At 43.3% G+C, this 19,053-nt stretch overlaps 2 protein-coding genes across 9 annotated transcripts in view; both read right to left on the bottom strand.

Moving 5' to 3' along the window:
• The window catches only part of SNX4 (sorting nexin 4), a 79,669-nt gene extending 77,754 nt beyond the window's left edge, over window positions 1-1,915 (bottom strand). For all 6 annotated transcript variants that reach the window (XM_065539115.2, XM_074033257.1, XM_005547921.5 and 3 more), the window contains exon 1: window positions 1,745-1,915. Coding sequence is in view for 1 of the 6 variants with exons in the window: in XM_005547921.5 (XP_005547978.2) it covers window positions 1,745-1,885 (141 nt within the window). In the remaining 5 variants the exon portion in view is untranslated. The remainder of the gene's footprint in view (window positions 1-1,744) is intronic.
• Window positions 1,916-11,524: 9,609 nt separating this feature from the next.
• The window catches only part of OSBPL11 (oxysterol binding protein like 11), a 74,740-nt gene continuing 67,211 nt past the window's right edge, over window positions 11,525-19,053 (bottom strand). For all 3 annotated transcript variants that reach the window (XR_012431618.1, XM_005547923.4, XM_045385533.2), the window contains 2 exons: window positions 14,200-14,353; window positions 11,525-13,240 (listed from right to left, as the gene is read on the bottom strand). Coding sequence is in view for 2 of the 3 variants with exons in the window: in XM_005547923.4 (XP_005547980.3) it covers window positions 13,175-13,240; window positions 14,200-14,353 (220 nt within the window). In the remaining variant the exon portion in view is untranslated. The remainder of the gene's footprint in view (window positions 13,241-14,199; window positions 14,354-19,053) is intronic.

Raw genomic sequence — 19,053 nt, 5'->3', positions numbered from 1 at the left:
ACAAAAACAAAAAATAAAACTTAGCCAGGTGTGGTGGCACCTGTAGTCCCAGCTACTCAGGAGGCTGAGGCAGGAGGATCGCTTAAGACCAGGAGGTCGAGATTGCAGTGAGCCATGACTGTGCCACTGCACTCCAGCCTGGCAGACAGAGTGAGACCCTATCTCAAAGGAAAAAGAAGTACACTCAAAAAAGTCTTCATGCTACCTTATATACCTAGATATGTTCCTCAGCAGGCAAAACTTTCAAATCCCTAAGTCCCTGCTCAGCTGGTCTCTAAACTTAAAAGGCTTTCAGGCCGGGCACCATGGCTCACACCTAAAATCCCAGTACTATTGTGAGGCCCAGGTGGGCAGATCACTTGAGCCCAGGAGTTGCAGACCAGCCTGGGTAACATGGTGAAACTCATCTCTACAAAAAATACAAAATTTTGGCCGGGCATGATGGCTCACACCTGTAATCCCAGCACCTTGGGATGCCAAGGAGGGCGGATGGTAAGAAGTCAAGAGTTCAAGACCAGCCTGACCAACATGGCAAAACCCCATCTTTACTAAAAATACAAAAAAAAAATTTAGCTGGGAGTGGTGGCGCCCACCTGTAATCCCAGCTACTCAGGTGGCTGAGGGACAAGAATCGCCTGAACCCAAGAGGCGGAGGTTGCAGTGAGCCAAGATCTCACCACTGCACTCCAGCCTGGGTGACAGAGTGAGGCTCCGCCTCAGAAAAATAAATAAATAAATAAAATTTTTAAAATATATAAATAAATTAGCCGGGCGTGGTGGTATGTGCCTGTAGTCCTAGCTACTCAAGAGGCTGAGGCAGGAGGATCGTTTGAGCCGAGGGGGGTCGAGGTTGAAGTGAGCTGTGTGAGCAATACACAGAAAAAGGAGACTTTGGGCAGGGCGGTCTGATGTGGAGCACTGCAGTTAGTTTCTTAAAGGCTTCAAGATAAGCAGGTCTACAAATCTTGCATTACATATGCAAACACTTTGGAATGAAAGCACTTACAAATATAATGATACATTTTTCCCCTTTTCCTCAAGCAAATGAAAATCACTAATTACTAAAGGGTCTCCAAAAAGCACATGGGATATCAGTAAGTCTCCAATGGGAAATATAGCACTTCCCCCAAAACAAAGAAATTACAGCTAAATAAGGAGTTTAAAAAATGTTTTCTCATTTGTACCTTTTCTTGAAGCTGACACTTTCTTCAGTTTTCTGATGGCAGCACCAGACCAACACCCTTATTGCCCCTGACCTGCGCCTCACTCTAGTCTCCCATTCCCTTCCTTCTCAAGCACTGCTGCCGACTCTCCACTGTGTCCCTTTAAGCTCCTCCCCGGCAAAACCCCTTAGCAACTGCCTGAAACATCAGCGTTCCTCTCGCGGTCCAGATCTCCCAGCCACGCGACAACCGAAAACCCCCTCCTCCAGCCTCGCCCATCCGGGGCTCGCACCCCGCGTCCCTTTCCCTCCCCTCCGCAGTCTCGACACTTCCCTCAGTCACCCGCAGCGCCTGGCGCTCGCCCCGCACCTAGCACCCCGTTTTTCCACTGAGCCTCCTCTCACTGCACCTACGGACCCCGCCTCTCCACCTCGCTCCCCCTCACCGCTGGGCCTCCCCGGCCGAACCCACTGGCCCGCGCCAGCCCGGCCGAGCCCAGCCCAGCCCGGCCCAGCCCGGCCCAGCCCGGCCCGCTAGGCCACGACACAGGCCACGAGGGCTCTGCCGCCCCTTCTCCTCACCGTGTCGACCCCGGAGTCCTCTTCTCCGGCCCCCGCCGCTTCCTTGCCGACCGCAGCCCCCAGCCCAGCGTCTGGGCAGCCCAGCGGCTCCAGAGGCGCCGGCTGGAGCTGCCGCTCGGGGTCCCGAGGTGCTTGCTCCATGGCTGCAGTTCGGCGCGGCGAACCCAGTGCGCCTGCGCCGCCTCCGCGCCCGCGGCCAACCAGTCTCTCCGCTTGCGATGCCCGCCCCTCCGCTAGCCAACGCCTCGTCCCTGCTGGTAGACCTGGAGGGCTCGGGGAGCCGCAGCTGGAGGCGGAGCCGGGGGTGGGAGGACACGCAAGCCTGCGGAGGACCTGGTCAGCTGCTAAGCCAGGAGACCCAGAGAGCTGAGAGAGCTAGTGAAGAGAGAGACAAAGAGAAAGGCAAGGGGAAAGTGAACACCTGAAGTAGGTACGGCGATCCTAAAGCCAACGAAACTCAAAAGAAATTGGAGGCGTAGTCTGACCTACTCCCTCTGGGCCTCTGCCTTGCCTGTTATTATTGAGTCTGTTCTCCCGGAAAGATCAGAGCTCCATAAATTATTAACTTTCAGCAGGCTGAGTAACACATTCAGCAAAAGGTAATACTTGCAAGTTCTTGGTTTTTTGTTTGTTTGTTTTGTTTTTTCCTGAGACGGAGTTTCCCTCTTGTTGCCCAGGCTGGAGTGCAGTGTGGCGCGATCTCAGCTCTCTAACCTCCGCCTCCCGGGTTCAAACGATTCTCCTGCCTCAGCCTCCGGAGTAGCTGGGATTACGGGCGGCTGCCACCACGCCCGGCTTTATTTATTTATTTATTTATTTATTGTATTTTTAGTAGAGACGGGGTTTCACCATATTGGCCAGTCTGGTCTCCAACTCCTGAGCTCGTGATCCGCTCGCCTCGAACTCCCAAAGTGCTGGGATTATAGGCGTGAGCCACCGTGCCTGGCCTTTCAAGGTTTTGAGGAAAGTGAAGCGACCTGTTGAAGCAAGGCTTGAGTTCTATTGTGTTTCATGAAGCCCTGGAGACCTCTGATAATTTTCTACAAACATCCCTTTTTAAAATTTTTCAAACCTACTTCCTTGATAAGCTTTCACCATGGCAACCTGATGGGAAATGCTCACTGGTGGTAACAGACTGTGGTACCTTAAAGTACTTTCTGTACAAAGTCTGCTCTCAATTTTTCAAGTACAGAAACATTTTCTGCCCACTTAGTTATTTCAAGCTGGGTAACATGGTGACAATTTGTCACCACGAGAGAAAATTGTGACAAAACACACAATTTTCTCTTCCTGGAATTCCTTCTCTGTCCTGGGAGCAAATTTCCATTCATTCCTAAAACCTCAGCTCAGTTATCATCTTCAAGTGCTAAGTTGTTCATAAATCTGTTACGGGCTGGGCGCGGTGGCTCACGCCTGTAATCCCAACACTTTGGGAGGCCAAGGCCGGCGGATCGCCTGAGGTCAGGAGTTTGAGACCAGCCTGGCCAACATGGTGAAACGCTATCTTTACTAAAAATACAAAAATTAGTCAGGCGTGGTGGCGGGCGCCTGTAACCCCAGCTACTCAGGAGGCAGAGACAGGAGAATCACTTGAACCCGGGAAGCGAAGGTTGATCTCAGTGAACCCAGATCGTGCCTCCGCACTGCAGCCTGGGCAACAGAGCAAAACTCCGTCTCAAAAAAAAAAAAAAAAAAAAGATTTTAAAATCGGCAAAATGGATCCGATCCCCTATTTTATGTGCACATAATACATGTTCATTGTGGGGAAATTAGAAAAGTTGGGCATTAAAAAATAAGAGCCACAAATTAAGCATATCATGAGAAAAAAAGAAAAATAGTAAAATAAAAAATGGTTCTTGGCCGGGAGTGGCGGCTCAGGCCTGTAATCCCAGCACTTTGGGAGGCCCAGGCCGGCAGATCACTGTAGACCAAGAGTTCGAGACCAGCCTGGACAATATGGTGAACCCCGCCTCTACTAAAATACAAAAAAATTAGCCGAGCATGGTGGTGTGTGCCTGTGGTCCCAGCTGCTTAGGAGGCTGAGACGGAGAATCCCTTGAACTGGGAGGCGGGAGGTTGCAGTGAGCTGAGGTCGTGCTCTCCAGCCTGAGCACAGAGTGAGACTCTGTCTCAAAAAAAAAAGGCCCGGCGCGGTTGCCCACGCCTGTAATCCCAACACTTTGGGAGGCCAAGGTGAGCAGATCACCTGAGGTCAGGAGTTTGAGACCAGCCTGGCCAACATGGTGAAACTCCGTCTCTACTAAAAATACAAAAATTAGCTGCACGTGGTGGCATGCACCTGTAATCCCAGCTACTCTGGAGGCCGAGGCAGGAGAATCACTTGAACCCGGAAGGCCAAGGTTGCAGTGAGCTGAGATCATGCCACTGCACTCTAGCCTGGGTGACAGAGCAAGACTCCATCTCAAAAAATAAATAAATAAAAATAATAAATGGTTTTTTTGGCCGGGTGCGGTAGCTCATACCTGTAATCCCAGCCCTTTTGAAGGCCAAGACAGGCAGATTGCTTGAGGTCAAGAGTTCCTAACAGGCCACAGACTGGTACCAGCCCACAGGGTTGGGAACCCCTGCATTAGATAATATGCCGTACTCTTGGGGCTGCCTATAGGCTAACAAATTCATTTTGATAAAGAGCAACTAGTGGTTATGTAAAAAGCCTGGGGTGGGAGGGGAGCTGGCATTTTGAATTTTTTTAATGGGTCCACGTTTTGGACACCCTGCCCAATGGCCAGAATCATGATAGCTGCAGTTTTTTATGTGATTGGCACTTTACACATTAATACTTTTTCATGCAGTGCCCCTCCCTGCAAGACAGGCATTACACAAGCTGGGCGTGGTGACATGTGCCTGTAGTCCCAACTACTCAGTAGGCCGAGGTGGGAAGATCACTTGAGTCCAGGAGTTTGAGGCTGCAGTGATCCATGATAGGACCACTGCACTTCAGCCTAGAGAACAGAATGAGACTGACGCTTATTCCCAGCACTTTGGAAAGCCGAAGTGATAGCTTGAGCCCAGGAGTTTGAGACCAGGCTGGGCAACATAGTCGGACCATGTCTCTACAAGAGATACAAAAATTAGCCAGGTGTGGTGGCATGCACCTGTAGTCCCAGCTACTTGGGAGGCTAAAGTGGGAGGATCCCTTGAGCCCAGGAGGTCAAGGCTACAGTGAGCAGAGACTGTGCCACTGCACCCCAGCCTGGGTGACAGAGAGAGACTCTGTCTCAAAAAAAAAAAAAAAAAAAAAGTCATTATTTTCCCCATTTCACAGATGAAGTAGCCTCAGTAATATTTGACAAAGTCACACAGCCATTAAATAAAGGAAAGAGACTCAGACTTAGATTTGTAGGACATCCAGAACCCAAGTTCTTGGGCCATGCTGCTTCTCTTCGTGGGGGAGAGGAAGAAGAGAGATTCTTCTAGGAAAGATGCAAATAATTGGCAGAAATTGAGAATTGACTCCTTACGTGAACACACACAAAGAGAAGCAGGTTTCCTTGGCATATGAAGGCAAAGTCACACCTGTGTGCTGAGGTCTGGGAAAGCCCAAGGCTAACTCCATGAAGATTATGGAAATAGATGTTCCCCCTTCTTCTGACTCTGGAAGGGAAGGGATTTCCCCTCACAGACCGCAATGGGGGAGAGCCTGCAGTGACCTGCTCTGGAGTGAATGGGGAAGCCTCAGGAGCAGGAGTGACTAGCCAGGCAGAAGGCACTTCAGCCCTTGCATATCAACAGCATGTTTTAGATTTCAATTTGTCGTTAATTTAACATTTATTGAGCTCCCGTGTTAGCCTGGGAACACCAAGAAATATTCATTCTCTGGTCCCCATCATCCAGGTTCTGTTCTCCCTCTTCCCAGGATTTTCCTCCTGGTGTCTGGTCAGCCTCCCAGGGACTGTGACAGTCACTTTTGTCTCCTTCCTCTGAAACTATCCCCTTCTTCTCAGCGGGAACCAAACCCAAACCCCACCCCATTTCTCCTTTCAGTGTCAGTGTGGATGACATTTGCCCTTGGTCACAGCACTAGATCTTTCTTCCCACCCTCCTATCAGTACCACCATATTCTTTTGGAGCAAATTCCTCATTGTGTGAGGACTTGTGTGGGGAGCAATTTTTAATATGTTCCTCTATTGTAGCCTCCCGTCACAGGAGTTGAGGAGCTCAGATCCTTCTTGTACCACCTCTGGGAAGATTATTTCAACTCACCAACTCAGACCCTTAAACTCCCAAGATTTTGAATCTTGGATCAGAGGGATGGCTGGAGGTTGAGCCTGTGGCAATGCTAGGGTCAGGTTTTTGCCAAGTCGAATTTCTTGTGTGTTCTGTGCCAAGTGTCTGGAGCTACCGTGATTCTGCAACTTTCCAGAGAATCACCAGCCTTAATTCTGTGAATTCCTGTCCTATTTCTCTATTTGCTTCATATGACTAGAGTTCATCTTTGTTCTTTGTTCTTTTTTCTGAAGAGACAGGCTCTCATTCTGCCACCCAGGCTCAAGTGCAGTGCCATGAACACAGCTCACTGCAGCCTCGACCTCCTGGGTTCAAGCTGTCCTTCCACCTCAGCCTCCCATGTAGCTGGGATTATAGGCCCATGCCACCATGTGCAGCTAATTTTTTTTTTTTTTTTTTTGGAGAAATGAGGTTCTACTATGTTTCCCAGACTAGTCTTGAACTCCTGGGCTGAAGGGATCCTCCCACCTCGACTTCCCAAAGTCCTGGGATTACAGGCATGAGCCACCACGCCTGGCCCTGGTCTCTGTTCTATGCAACATGCAGCTGTAACTGCTGCAGTGAAGCACTTATCTACTCAACTAAACATGCAGTAAATATTTATGAAACATCTACTCTGTCCCTGGCAGTCTCGGTGTCAGCCTAGGTGATTATCCAGACTGATTCATGGTTCTATGCTCTTGGAGAAGACTGGAATATATACCCAGCATCAGAAAAACCATATCCTTAACCCCTATTGCTTGAGAAACTCCCCAAAGCACTACAGCAAGCCAGCTACTAGAATCTTCAACAGCTAGAAACCATGGAAGCCACTACAAGGTAGAAATTTTTCTTGTCGGATAGATAACTTAAATACACTTTGATAGAGACCTTCTGAGGCAAATAGTCACTTACAGCTAAGAAATTTAAACCAGACAGGTTGGGAGGAAGCACAGGTTGGCCAAAGTACTTCTGGACAAGTGAGTCTTGTGGCACCTCTCAACTAATATTGTGCATATGAATAATAACAGCTTACCTGTAAGGCTGTTTCAGAAACTCAGAAGAGCCTGGTCACTTGTTTCTCACCTCCCACCAGCAACCTCCCATTCAACTCTGGGCCCCAGACACATGAAGCACAAGTCTCAGGGAACCATCGCCACATTGTGGAGATCCCAAGGGAGCCCATAACCACCTCTTGCATACAACTGCCCACCATACCCAGCGTGAGAAAGGGATGTGGTCTTGCCTTAATCTGTTAAAACTGCACATGTCCAAGGCAGGCGGATCACCTGAGGTCAGGAGTTTGACACCAGCCTGGCCAACATGGTGGAAACCCATCTCTACTTAAAAATACAAAAAAATTAGCCAGGCCTGGTGGCGGGCACCTGTAATCCCAGCTACTTGGGAGGCTGAGGCAGGAGAATCACTTGAACCTGGGAGGGAGAGGTTGCAGTGAGCCAAGATCATGCCACTGCACTCCAGCCTAGGCAACAAGAGTGAGACTCCGTCTCAAAAAAACAAAACAAAACAAAACAAAAAACTGCACATGTGCAAGCCATTTGCACTCTGGAATTGCATGCTGTGAAGACTCCTAGTGGTGTGGAACTTAATTTGAATTTGAAATCACACGGCATGCACAAAGGGACAGGCCCAGGCCTACCCTTGGGTCACCTGCCTGCTGACTGCAGAGCATCCCCTGTAAGCCACGGCAAGGCCCATGGAGTCTGAGCTTTGTGTAGCTCGGTGCTTATGATGTACCACCTCCCTTCAGTCCCAACTCCTCTTCCTCCTCCATCCTCAGGTATACTGATTGCACACTCCCTGTGTCAGAGGTGTTTGAACCAGAGCGACTCCATTTTGAGTGAGGGCTAGGAAAATGACGCCAGGACTTGCTGGGCTGCATTCCCAGAAAGCCAGGCATTCCTAGCCAGCAAATTAATAATGTTTACTAAACAGACCCAGACTTGGGAGTGTCCAGGTATCCCGATATCTGGAGAACAAAGGCATTCTTGATTTTGCTTTAAAAATAATAATATCGATTCTTGCAAAATACAGTAATTAAGAAAATTAATCCTTTATCATAAACTCTTGTAGCAGAGCACACCCCCTCATATACCCAAGCATTGTACCTAGGGTGAACGTGTTTCTCCTCTTACTTTCAGGAACGTCCTACTCTATGGAGTAGCTGTTCTTTTACTACTTTACTCTCTTAAGAAACTTGCTTTTTCTTTGCACTGTGGACTCGCCTTGAATTCTTTCTTGCGCGAGATCCAAGAACCCTCTTTTGGGTTCTGGATCGCGACCCCTTTCCTGTAACACTTGTGCAAACGACAGTGTCCCTGTTATGACCATCTCATAGTGGTAGATTCCATTCAGATTTAAGGTAAGCCCAGAGACCACTTTTGGGTTTTCTTGACTCTCTGAGAAAAGTTGTGTAAGCACCTGCGTTCTTCTGGGTTTGGCTACATAGGGTTGTGTCCCTCTATGGAATGGAGAGTCCTGTGGACGAGGGTGTCATTTTCTCACCCAGTAAAACTCACTGAGGATGCTTCTGTAGAAGTGAGAAATATGATGACTATATTCAGAATAATGATAACTTGGCTGGGCATGATGGCTCACGCCTGTAATCCCAGCACTTTGGGAGGCCGAGGTGGGCGAATCACTTGAGGCCAGGAGTTCAAGACCAGCCTGGCCACCATGAAACCCTATCTCTACTAAAAATTAAAAAATTAGCTAGGCATGGTGGCATGTGCCTATAACCCCAACTACTCGGCAGGCTGAGGCATGAGAATCGCTTGAACCTGGGAGGCGGAGGTTGCAGTGAGCCAAGATCACGCGACTGCACTCCAGCCTGGGTGACAGAGTGAGACACTGTCTCAAAAACAAAAAACAAAAAACAACACGTTGGTCAGGCTGATATTGAACTCCTGACCTCAAAAAGTGATCCACCTGCCCCAGCCTTCAAAAGTGCTGAGATTACAGGCATGGGCTACCACACCCAGCAATCATTTTTTAAATTAAGGAAATATTAACAAGCAAAAATAAAAACATATAGTCTTTTCCCTTAATAAGCCCTTCTAAGAATCCGTAGAAGTTAGTTATCAAGTAGTAGACATTCATAGTGGGAGTTAAGCATAAGGACAAGAATTGTGTGTGGGGTGAGAAATTCAGTACTACTTCCTGTTTTTGGTGACAACCAGGTATTAGAGATAATGATGGCCATAACATACTGAGTTCAGTGAATCAATATGGATACACCATAACTTACCGAATATACAATATAAAATTATCTTTAGAGGCTTAAAAACTGTCTAACTGGAACATGACCAGGGGGCTTAAATACAAATATTTTGCAGAAGGTATAGTGTCATCACCATGGGAAAAAAATTAAAAGCCCAAATATATGGCTAGAACACTCTCATTTTGTTACTTCCAGTCTTGACCTTTTTTTTTTTTTTTTTGAGATGGAGTCTTACTCTGTTGCCCAGGCTGGACAGCAGTAGCAGATCTTGGCTCACTGTAACCTCTGCCTCCTGGGTTCAAGTGATTCTCCTGCCTCAGCCTTTCAAGTAGCTGGGACTAACAGGTGTACGCCACCACGCCCGGCTAATTTTTGTATTTTTAGTAGAGATGGGGTTTTGCCATGTTGCTCAGGCTGGTCTTGAACTCCTGACCTCAGGTGATCCACCCGCCTCGGCCTCCCAAAGTTTTGGAATTGCAGGCATGAGCCACTGTGCCCAGCCATCTTGGACTACTTTTCTTTTTTTTGAGATGGAGTCTTGCCCTGTTGCCCAGGCTGTAGTGCAATGGTGTAATCTCAGCTCACTGCAACCTTCACCTCCTGGGTTCAAGTGATTCTCCTGCCTCAGCCTCTCAAGTAGGTGGGATTATAGGCATGAGTCACCACGCCCAGCTAATTTTTTGTATCTTTAGTAGAGATGGGGTTTCACCATGTTGGCCAGGCTGGTCTCGAACTCCTGACCTCCTGATACGCACGCCTCAGCCTCCCAAAGTGCTGGGATTACAGATGTCAGCCACCATGCCCGGCAGTCTTGGACTTCTTAACACACAATTTCTAACCACCAGAAGGAAGTGTACATTTAAAATTCTGGCCCAAATGAAAGAGATACAAATATGGCACAACTGCCACAAAGACTTGTTTCCCTAGCCAAATAGTACCAAGGCGTAGATTAAAAAAATCAAAATAGAAAAAGCCTCTAGCTCTCGTGAGGTGGGTAAGCTGCAGCTTCTGGAAGCAGATGTTGCTCCTTCCTCACTCTCTGGGCCCTGTTTCTAGGAGAGCAGTGGGAAGGCAAGAAGATAGGGAGAAGGTAAAACAGTCAGCCGGAAGTGTAACAATTCATTCTTGTCAAAGAGTTCAACCTAATAATGTGGGGGAGATTTCATTACTCATAAATGTATTATTTTCCATTAAGAACTTTAAAACTACTATTTCAGTAATTCTTAAAATGGCTTAACAATCCAAAGAAATAAATGGGCACTTGACATGGTTTGGCTCTATATCCCCACCCAAATATCATCTTGAATTGTACTTCCACTCCACAATTCCCACGTGTTGTGGGAGGGACCCAGTGGGGGATAATTTGAATCATGGGGCCGGTTTTCCCCATACTGTTCTCGTGGTGGTGAGTAAGTCTCATGAGATCTCATGGTTTTATCAGTGGTTTCCATTTTTGCATCTTCATTTTCTCTTGCTGCCACCATGTAAGAAGTGCCTTTCGCCTCCCACCATGATTCTGAGGCCTCCCCAGCTGTGTGGAACTCTTAAGTCCAATTAAACCTCTTTTTCTTCCCAGCTTTGGGCATGTCTTTATCAACAGTGTGAAAGCGGATAAATACAGCACTCAAACAGTTCAAATGAAACAAAAATCTCTGGTTTCATTTTATTTTTTAAAATTTTTATTTATTTCTTTTTAAAAGGCTAATTAAGTTAAGCAGTGGGAGCAGAGAAGGAACAAAGAAATCTGTAACTGTGGCTGGGCGCAGTACCTCACACCTGTAATCCCAGTACTTTGGGAGGCTGAGGTGGGCGGATTGCTTGAGTTCAGGAATTCAAGACTAGTCTGGGCAACATAGCGAGATCCAGTCTACACAAACAGTACAAAAATCAGCTGGGTACGTTGGTGTGTGCGTGTAGTCTCAGATACTTGGGAGGGTGAAGTGGGATGACTGGTTTAGTCTGGGAGGTCAGGACTGCAGTGAGCAATGCACTGTACTCCATCCTGGGCGACAGAGTCAGACTCTGCCTCACAATAAACAAAATAAGAAATCTGTAATTGGTTGTGATCAATTAGTTGTAAATGCCACTGCATGCAGATCAGCCTAGTTTCATTTTATATTCTTCTTCTATCTCCAGAATATTTAAAAGTTAAAACACTTCGATTTTTAGAAACTCTCATTAAATTTACCACCTAGCTGAAGATTCCTGAAGGACTTAAACAGAAAATCAATATCCCTCTCAAATGAACAGGGCAATAACTCTACTGAATATTAACTTTCTATTTCTCTCCATTCATAAAAGAGACGGAAGCATCATTGTTCTCTAGTTTTATTATTTGTCAATTTTCCCAACACAGGAACTATAACTCATTCTGAGATTTTTTCAGTGCATTTCACAGCAAAAATGAACAAGGGAATCATTAAAATTGTTGTACACAAACCAACTTTTTCTTATAATTTACAATTTGTTGAAAAAATTATTGTTTTGCTGTTTTCATCCTACTAACCTCTTTAACAGAACACAATTTATCAGAGCACAAAGCTTAAACTTTTTATGATGATGCAACAGACACAGCCTCCTACAATGGCTGATAAACAACAGGTATGTTACACACACTGATTGGAAGACCATATCCGAAAAAACAGAGTAAGGCACCACTCTTGGGAAATTAAGGTAGCTTGCAGTAACAAGTGTTGAGCACCGTAATAAGTAGGTGCTCAATAAATACATGAATGAATGATGAAAGCCATAATTAGCTCTATTCTTTTAATTGCCAGCAATTCTTCAACCTCCACAAAAGACTTATTTAAAAACAGATTTGTACCTGAATACAACTTCCTGATCTTTTTTTCCTGATACCTTTTAATTTCATACTGTTTCTTTAGCATTTAAGTTTCCTCAAAAAATAAAAAACAAAACCATACCTTACATGTGCATTCAGTTACACATATAAGTTCTGAATTACTGACAAGTATGAATAGAATCATTTATTTTAATTTTTAACAGAGGTAAAATAAAGCATACTTATCCAAAGGGATAACACGTAATACTGGATATTAACCTAGAGGTGAAAAAAAAGAAGGAAAAAAGTAACAGTTTTATTTTTTAATATTTGCTATTTTCTTTAATGCCTTAGTTCTGGAGAAAGGCTAAAATCTCATCATATTGACATGAACACATTTTTAAAAATTGTCTCTCAACTGTAATATTTAATAAAACTAGGTACTGAAAAATGTTCTGAAATTTTTCAAGTCAATGTTGTTTTCAAGTATATTAAAATGTTCAGAAGAAAAAATTCTCCATGGTTATAATTCTGATCAATCTATAAATGTACTTTTTAAAAGAGAGTTCCAACAGAGGTGGATAATGGATAAGTTCCTCAGACACAGGCATACAGTCTTTTTGAAGAAATAGAATGCCTTGTTACCACAACCTGGTTGATTTTTTTTTTTTAACACTGATTTCAGGCACAATGGCTGAATCCACTTCTGGGTCATCTTTCTTCTCCTCTTGGTTGGTTTACAAGAGTAGTGAATACTTCAGTTACGGACAGAAAGAAAGACACAAACTCTGAAACAGAGACTTCACTTTTCACTACAAAGAAATCAAAGTCACTGAGTTCTCATTGTTGTGTGTATCTGCTGCCCCTATGCAAAAATAGGGGATTCAAACTTAATTGTAGGAGCAAGAACTGGATAAAAGATTGATCTACTGATTCAGGTAACAAGTTTTAAGATGGTATTGCTCACATCACATGAACAGGTTGGTAAGAGGTCCACTGCATTTCTTTACCACTTTGGTCTTGCTTTTGGTATTTCGGTGCCCTAGTAGGTACATTCAGGTTTAGCTAGTTTCAGTCTGCCCAATCAGGAAGCAGGTCACTCAGTGCAATGACTCCATTCTGGGAGGATTTAGGGTAAACAGAGAAGAACCTCATTTGGTCGAGTTTTAGACAGTACGTGTCACTCTGCTGGTTGTGTTGTTGGAATTATTTTCCAAAGTGGTTTATGATAAACCCAGCCATCTCCCTGAAAGAAATAAAATGATAAAGAATCATCCCTCTAATGTTATCAAAATCACTAACCAAAACTAGAAGCAACACCTTTACTGAAATGGAATTCTACTTTCACATTCAAAAAAAAGTTTTTGTGAAAGAACAAAGTCTTTGTGCTTAAGACATCAAACAATGCCTGTGGTTTAGCTAGGATTCAGGTGAGAAGGTATGGTATCGGAGGGTCTAGTTTGTGACCCATGAACATTTAATTTTGCAAGAACCATTTGTAGCAATTTTGCCAATTTCGCCAAGATGCTACAGACTGAGCCTCACTCACAGAGTTATGGGCAGCAGGCGGAGCACAGAGAAATGATCAGGAAGGTACTAACTGTTCTCCCCATCTCCACTGGCACCCCAGAACTCATTTTTTTTTCTTTTTTTTTTTTTCCCCAAGACAGTCTTGCTCTGTCAAGCAGGCTGGAGTGTAGTGGCATAATCTTGCTGCAATCTCTGCCTCCCCGGTTCAAGTAATTCTCCTGCCTCAGCCTCCCAAGTAGCTGGGATTACAGGTGTCCGCCACCATACCCGGCTAATTTTTATATTTTTAGTAGAGATGGGGTTTCACCATGTTGGCCAGGCTGGTCTCGAACTCCTGACCTCATGATCTGCCCGCCTCGGCCTCCCAGAGTGCTGGGATTACAGGCGTGAGCCACCGCGCCCCGCCCCCAGAGCTCATTTTTAATGATATATAGATGTTCTCACTTAGAAACTCTTCTTTCTTAGAATCTGTTTCTGGTATATCTGCTTTTTTTTTTTTGGAGGCAGTCTTGCTATAGGTCACCCAGGCTGGTCTCAAAAACAGTTGGTATTAATATACAGCCATCCTACTTTTAAAAATAAAGATGTCTAAGTGATAGCAATTCAACAAAGCCTAGTAAGCTAATGTTCCCACCAAGTAGATAGGTTTTTATCTTGAACACATGTATAACATACCTCTTTAGTAAAATATTTTGTTTTCCAAGGTGTGCCTGTTTCCGTACGATGCCTTTCTTCAGTCCTCTGACGTTCTTCCAGGGTATGCTTATGCTCTGTGGCCTTATCAATTTCAGATTCTCTCAGAGAGTCTGTCACATTTTTCCACAATCGCCTGAAATCCAAAAACCACACATTTTACAAGCATTCTTTAAAAGAGATAATTAAATAGTATCAATACCCTCAAAATTACAGTAATTTTATAAAATAACATTTCCTAAATCACATCTACAATGTCATGCTCATGAATTCCAAGAATAATGATACTATGCTGCTGATGGTTATGTCTGGGATGCTGCTCCTTCTGCTTCTTTTTAAATTAAAAATAATTTTTATTTTTCCAGGTTATAAAAGGAGGATTTTTGTTTTTAGAAAACTTAGAAATTAACAAGTAAAAAGAGAAGTAAATTTTCAAAGTTGAAATGTAAGCAAGACCAACTGTGCTTCTGGACATGATGAAATAATGGGGAACACATTTATTTTCCTGCCTTCATCAACCAGGAAACAGGCAATATATAGTAAAATAGTGGTTTTCAGATACTGAGTATAGTAAAATAGTGGTTACTATATAGTAAAATAGTGGTTTTCAGATACTGAGCAAAAGGCAGTGCAGGGCAGTGATCCTTGAGAAAGGAAACAAACGAGGGGAGTCCTATGAGTCCTCTAACTCGCTGTCCAGAGTGTTTCTAGGCCACACACAGGGAGAGGGAAGCTTAACAAATCTCAAGCAAAAAAAAAAAACAAAACTGCCACAATTCTTTAGGGAAAGAACTGTTTGTTGAACAAATGGTGCTGGGACAACTAGATATATATGTGAAAAAAGATGTAAGAAGTTAAACATAAAACTACCATACAACCCAGCAATTCCACTCTTGGGTATTTACCCAAGAAAAATGAAAATAAATATCCACACGAAGATTTGTAGGAGAATTTCCACAGCAGTATTATTCATCATTGCCCCCAACTGGAAATGCCCATCAGCTGGTAAATGGATAGGCAAAATGTGATATATCCATACACTGAAATACTATTCAGCAATAAAAAGCAATGAACCACTGATACATGCAATTAATACTTCATGGATGAACCTCAAAAACGTTATACTAAGGAAATAAGCCAGGCATAAGAGATCACACATTGTATGATTTATATGAAATATCCAGAAAAGGCAAATTTATAGAGACAGAAAGTTAGCGGTTCTCTGGGCTGGGGGTAATGGGGATTAACTGTAAATGAACATGAGGGATCTTACGTTAGGATGAAAATACTCTAAAACTGATTTATGGTAATAACTGTACTACTCAAGAAAGTTACTAAACATCTTTGTTTTTTCTTTTTTCCTTTCTTTCTTCCTCCCTTTCTGCCCTTCCTCCCCACCTCCCTCTTTCTCTTCTGTTCTCTTTTCTTTTTTCTTTTTTTGAGACAGGGTCTCACCATCACCCAGGTTGGAGTGCACAGTGTCACCATCTCAGCTCACTGCAACCTCTGCCTCCTGGACTCAAGCAATTCTCCTGCCTTTCTTGAGTAGCTGGGACTATAGGCATGCACCACCATGCCCAGCTAATTTTTGTATTTTGAGTACAGACAGGGTTTCACCATGTTGGCCAGGCTGGTCTCGAACGCCTGACCTCAAATGACCCGCCCACCTCAGCCTCCCAAGTGCTGGATGGTATGCCACAGGTCTTATAGTTCAAAGCCTTAAGGCTACATATGTATCTTAATGGCTCCAAAAGGTTTCCTAACACATTTCTGATACACATATCAGATGGCTCAAACATAAAAATGAATTTATAAGGAATTCTCCACAAATAATAAAGACATTAAAACAAAAAAAATCAAGACATAACAATCCTAAAGATAAATGCCTGCCCTAATAACAAAACTTCTAATAAAATGAAGTAACAACTTGCAGAACTACAAAGTGAAATATTCAATTGTAATTGGTAATTTTAATAACCAATTTCAATAACTAAACTCAACTGATAGAATAAATGCACAGAAAATCTGTAAGACTACAGAAGACTAGAAAAATACTGTCAACTCATTTGACCTGACACTTATAGAACACACTCACCTCAGCCTCCTGAGTAGCTGGGATTACAGGCACATGCCACCACATCCAGCTAATTTTTATATTTTTTGTGGAGAGAGAGAGTTTTGCCATGTTACCCAGGCTAGCCTCAAACTCTGAGGCTCAAGAATACACATTCGTGTCAAGTTGCACATGAAACATTTACCAAGGCCAGGCTCGGTGGCTCATGAATAATTCTAGCACTTTGGGAGGCCGACGTGAGTGGATTACTTGAGGTTGAGTTCGAGACCAGCTTGGCCAACATGGTGAAACCCCATCCCTACTAAAAATATTAAAAAATTAGCTGCGTGTGGTGGTGCATGCTTATAGTCCCAGCTACTCGGGAGACTGAGGCATGAGAATTGCTTGAACCAGGGAAATGGAGGTTGCAGTGAGCCGAGACTGCACCACCGCACTCCAGCCTGGGCAACAGAGTGAGACACTACTTTGCCTCCAAAAAAAAAAATATGAAAAAAAGAAACATTTACCAAGACAGAACATATTCAGAGTCATTAAATCTAAATAAATTTAAAGAATTAAAATCATACAAAGTATATTTTTGACCAAAATGAAACTAAGTTAGAAATAAATAATGGAAAGATGGCTGGAAAATCTCTAAACATTTAGAAATTATCAACACTTTGGAAATAAGTTCATGAGTTAAAAAATAAAACCCGCAAAAGAAATCAGAAAATACTTTGAAATGAAAACACATAAAAAGTCATTGGAGAGAAATAAAGCAGTCCTCAGAGGAAAATCTATAGCATTAAACATTTAGAAAAAAAAAAAATTGATGAGCTAAACCAGGGATCAAACTATGGCCCACAGCCCATTTTTGTAAATAAATTTTTATTGCAACATAACAGTGTCTCACCATTGACTTATTGTCTATGGATGTTTCATGCTACAAGGGCAGAGTTGAGTAGCTGTGGCAGGGGCTATTTGATCCACTAAGGCTAAAATATTAATTGACTGGCCTTTTACAAAAAAGTTTGCTGACCCCTGACCTAAGCTTCTATTGTAAGAAATTAGGGGAAAAAAAAAAAAAAGCAAATGATTTACAATATAAGGAGAAAAAACGAAATTTTATAAAAGAGCAACATTCAGTGAGAAAGAAAACACAAACAGACTAAATCAGTGAAGCCCATACCTGGTTCTTTGCATAAAATTAATAAACTTAGTCACACTGATGAGAAAAAAGGTATTACAAATATAAGGAATAAGTATGGGGACATCACTACAGATCCTACACAGATTAAAAAATCAGGTAATATTAAGAACTACATGACAATAAATTTGACACATTAGCTGAAATGAACCAACTCCTTGAAAAACTACCAAAGCTCACTGAAGAAACAGAAAACCTTAACAGTGCTATATGTTAAACATATGTAATTTGTAATTCAAAACCTTCCCCTAAAGAAAACAGAGCAATATCCCTCATGTATATAGAAACTATAAAATTCATTACAAAATTTTAGCAAATAATATTCAGAAGCATCTCTTTTTTTTTTTTTTTTTTCTGAGACAGAGTCTGGCTCTGTCACCCAGGCTGGAGTGCAGTGGCGCAATCTTGGTTCACTGCAACCTCCACCTCCTGGGTTCAAGCAATTCTCATGCCTCAGCCTCCCAAGTAGCCGGAACTACAGGTACATGCCACCACACCCGAGTGAATTTTGTATTTTTAGTAGAGACACCCAGCTGATTTTTGTATTTTAAGTAGAGACGCCTGGCTGATTTTTGTATTTTTAGTAGAGACGCCAGGCTGATTTTTGTATTTTTAGTAGAGATGGGGTTTCACCATGCTGGCCAGGTTGGTCTTAAACTCCTGACCTCAAGTGACACACCCGCCTTGGCCTCCCAACATGCTGGGTTTATAGGCGTGAGTCACCACACTGGCCCAGAAGCATCTCTTTATCTGCCCATACATTCAGTCTGTGGTGATATACTGCTTTAAAGTATATATAGGAAAAATCTGGGCCAGGCATGGTGGCTCACACATGTAATTCCAGCACTTTGGGAGGCTGAGGTGGGCAGATCACCTGAGGTCAGGAGTTCAAGACCAGCCTGACCAACATGGGGAAACCCCATCTCTACTAAAAGTACAAAAAAGTCAGCTGAGCGTGGTGGTGCGCACCTGTAATCCCAGCTACTTGGGAGGCTGAGGCACGAGAATCGCTTGAGCCCAGAAGGCAGAGGTTGCAGTGAGGCGAGATCATGCCACTGCACTCCAACTTGGGTGACAGAATGAGATTCCATCTTAAAAAAAAAAAAAAAAAAATCTGGCCTCACACAGATACAGTTTGAAAAGAGAAGAATATCTTAACATATTTTTCAAATAATTCGATTCTTTCATATGTTTCAAAACTCGACAAGTGGTAATTTTAAAAAGCCTAGTTGCAATGTGGAAAATTAAAGAATGTCAATTGTTTTTTCAAATGATTTATATGGAAATCCACTGGTCTAATGTGCATCCTGAATGGATAATTTATCCATGCATGATTCTGTAATATCATGCATTAGTTATCTGAAAAATACTGGTTCATTGAGTTATGCAGATCTTCCAGATGCTGACATATTATACAATATTTTTAAAAATCATATTAAATAATATCAGCGCCAAGTTCACCAGAAAACGAATTGGGAAGTTTTTCAGTTCATGGTGGCAAATAAAATTTTCTAAAATTCTAATTTTGCCTTGAAGCTCAAATTTTATTATTAGTAACATACCGTCAAATTGTTTT

The sequence above is a fragment of the Macaca fascicularis genome, chromosome 2 (genome assembly GCF_037993035.2).
Source record: "Macaca fascicularis isolate 582-1 chromosome 2, T2T-MFA8v1.1".
NCBI lineage: Eukaryota > Metazoa > Chordata > Mammalia > Primates > Cercopithecidae > Macaca > Macaca fascicularis.
Note: the sequence above shows the minus strand (reverse complement) of the source record. Positions and strands in the feature narration are given on the sequence as shown.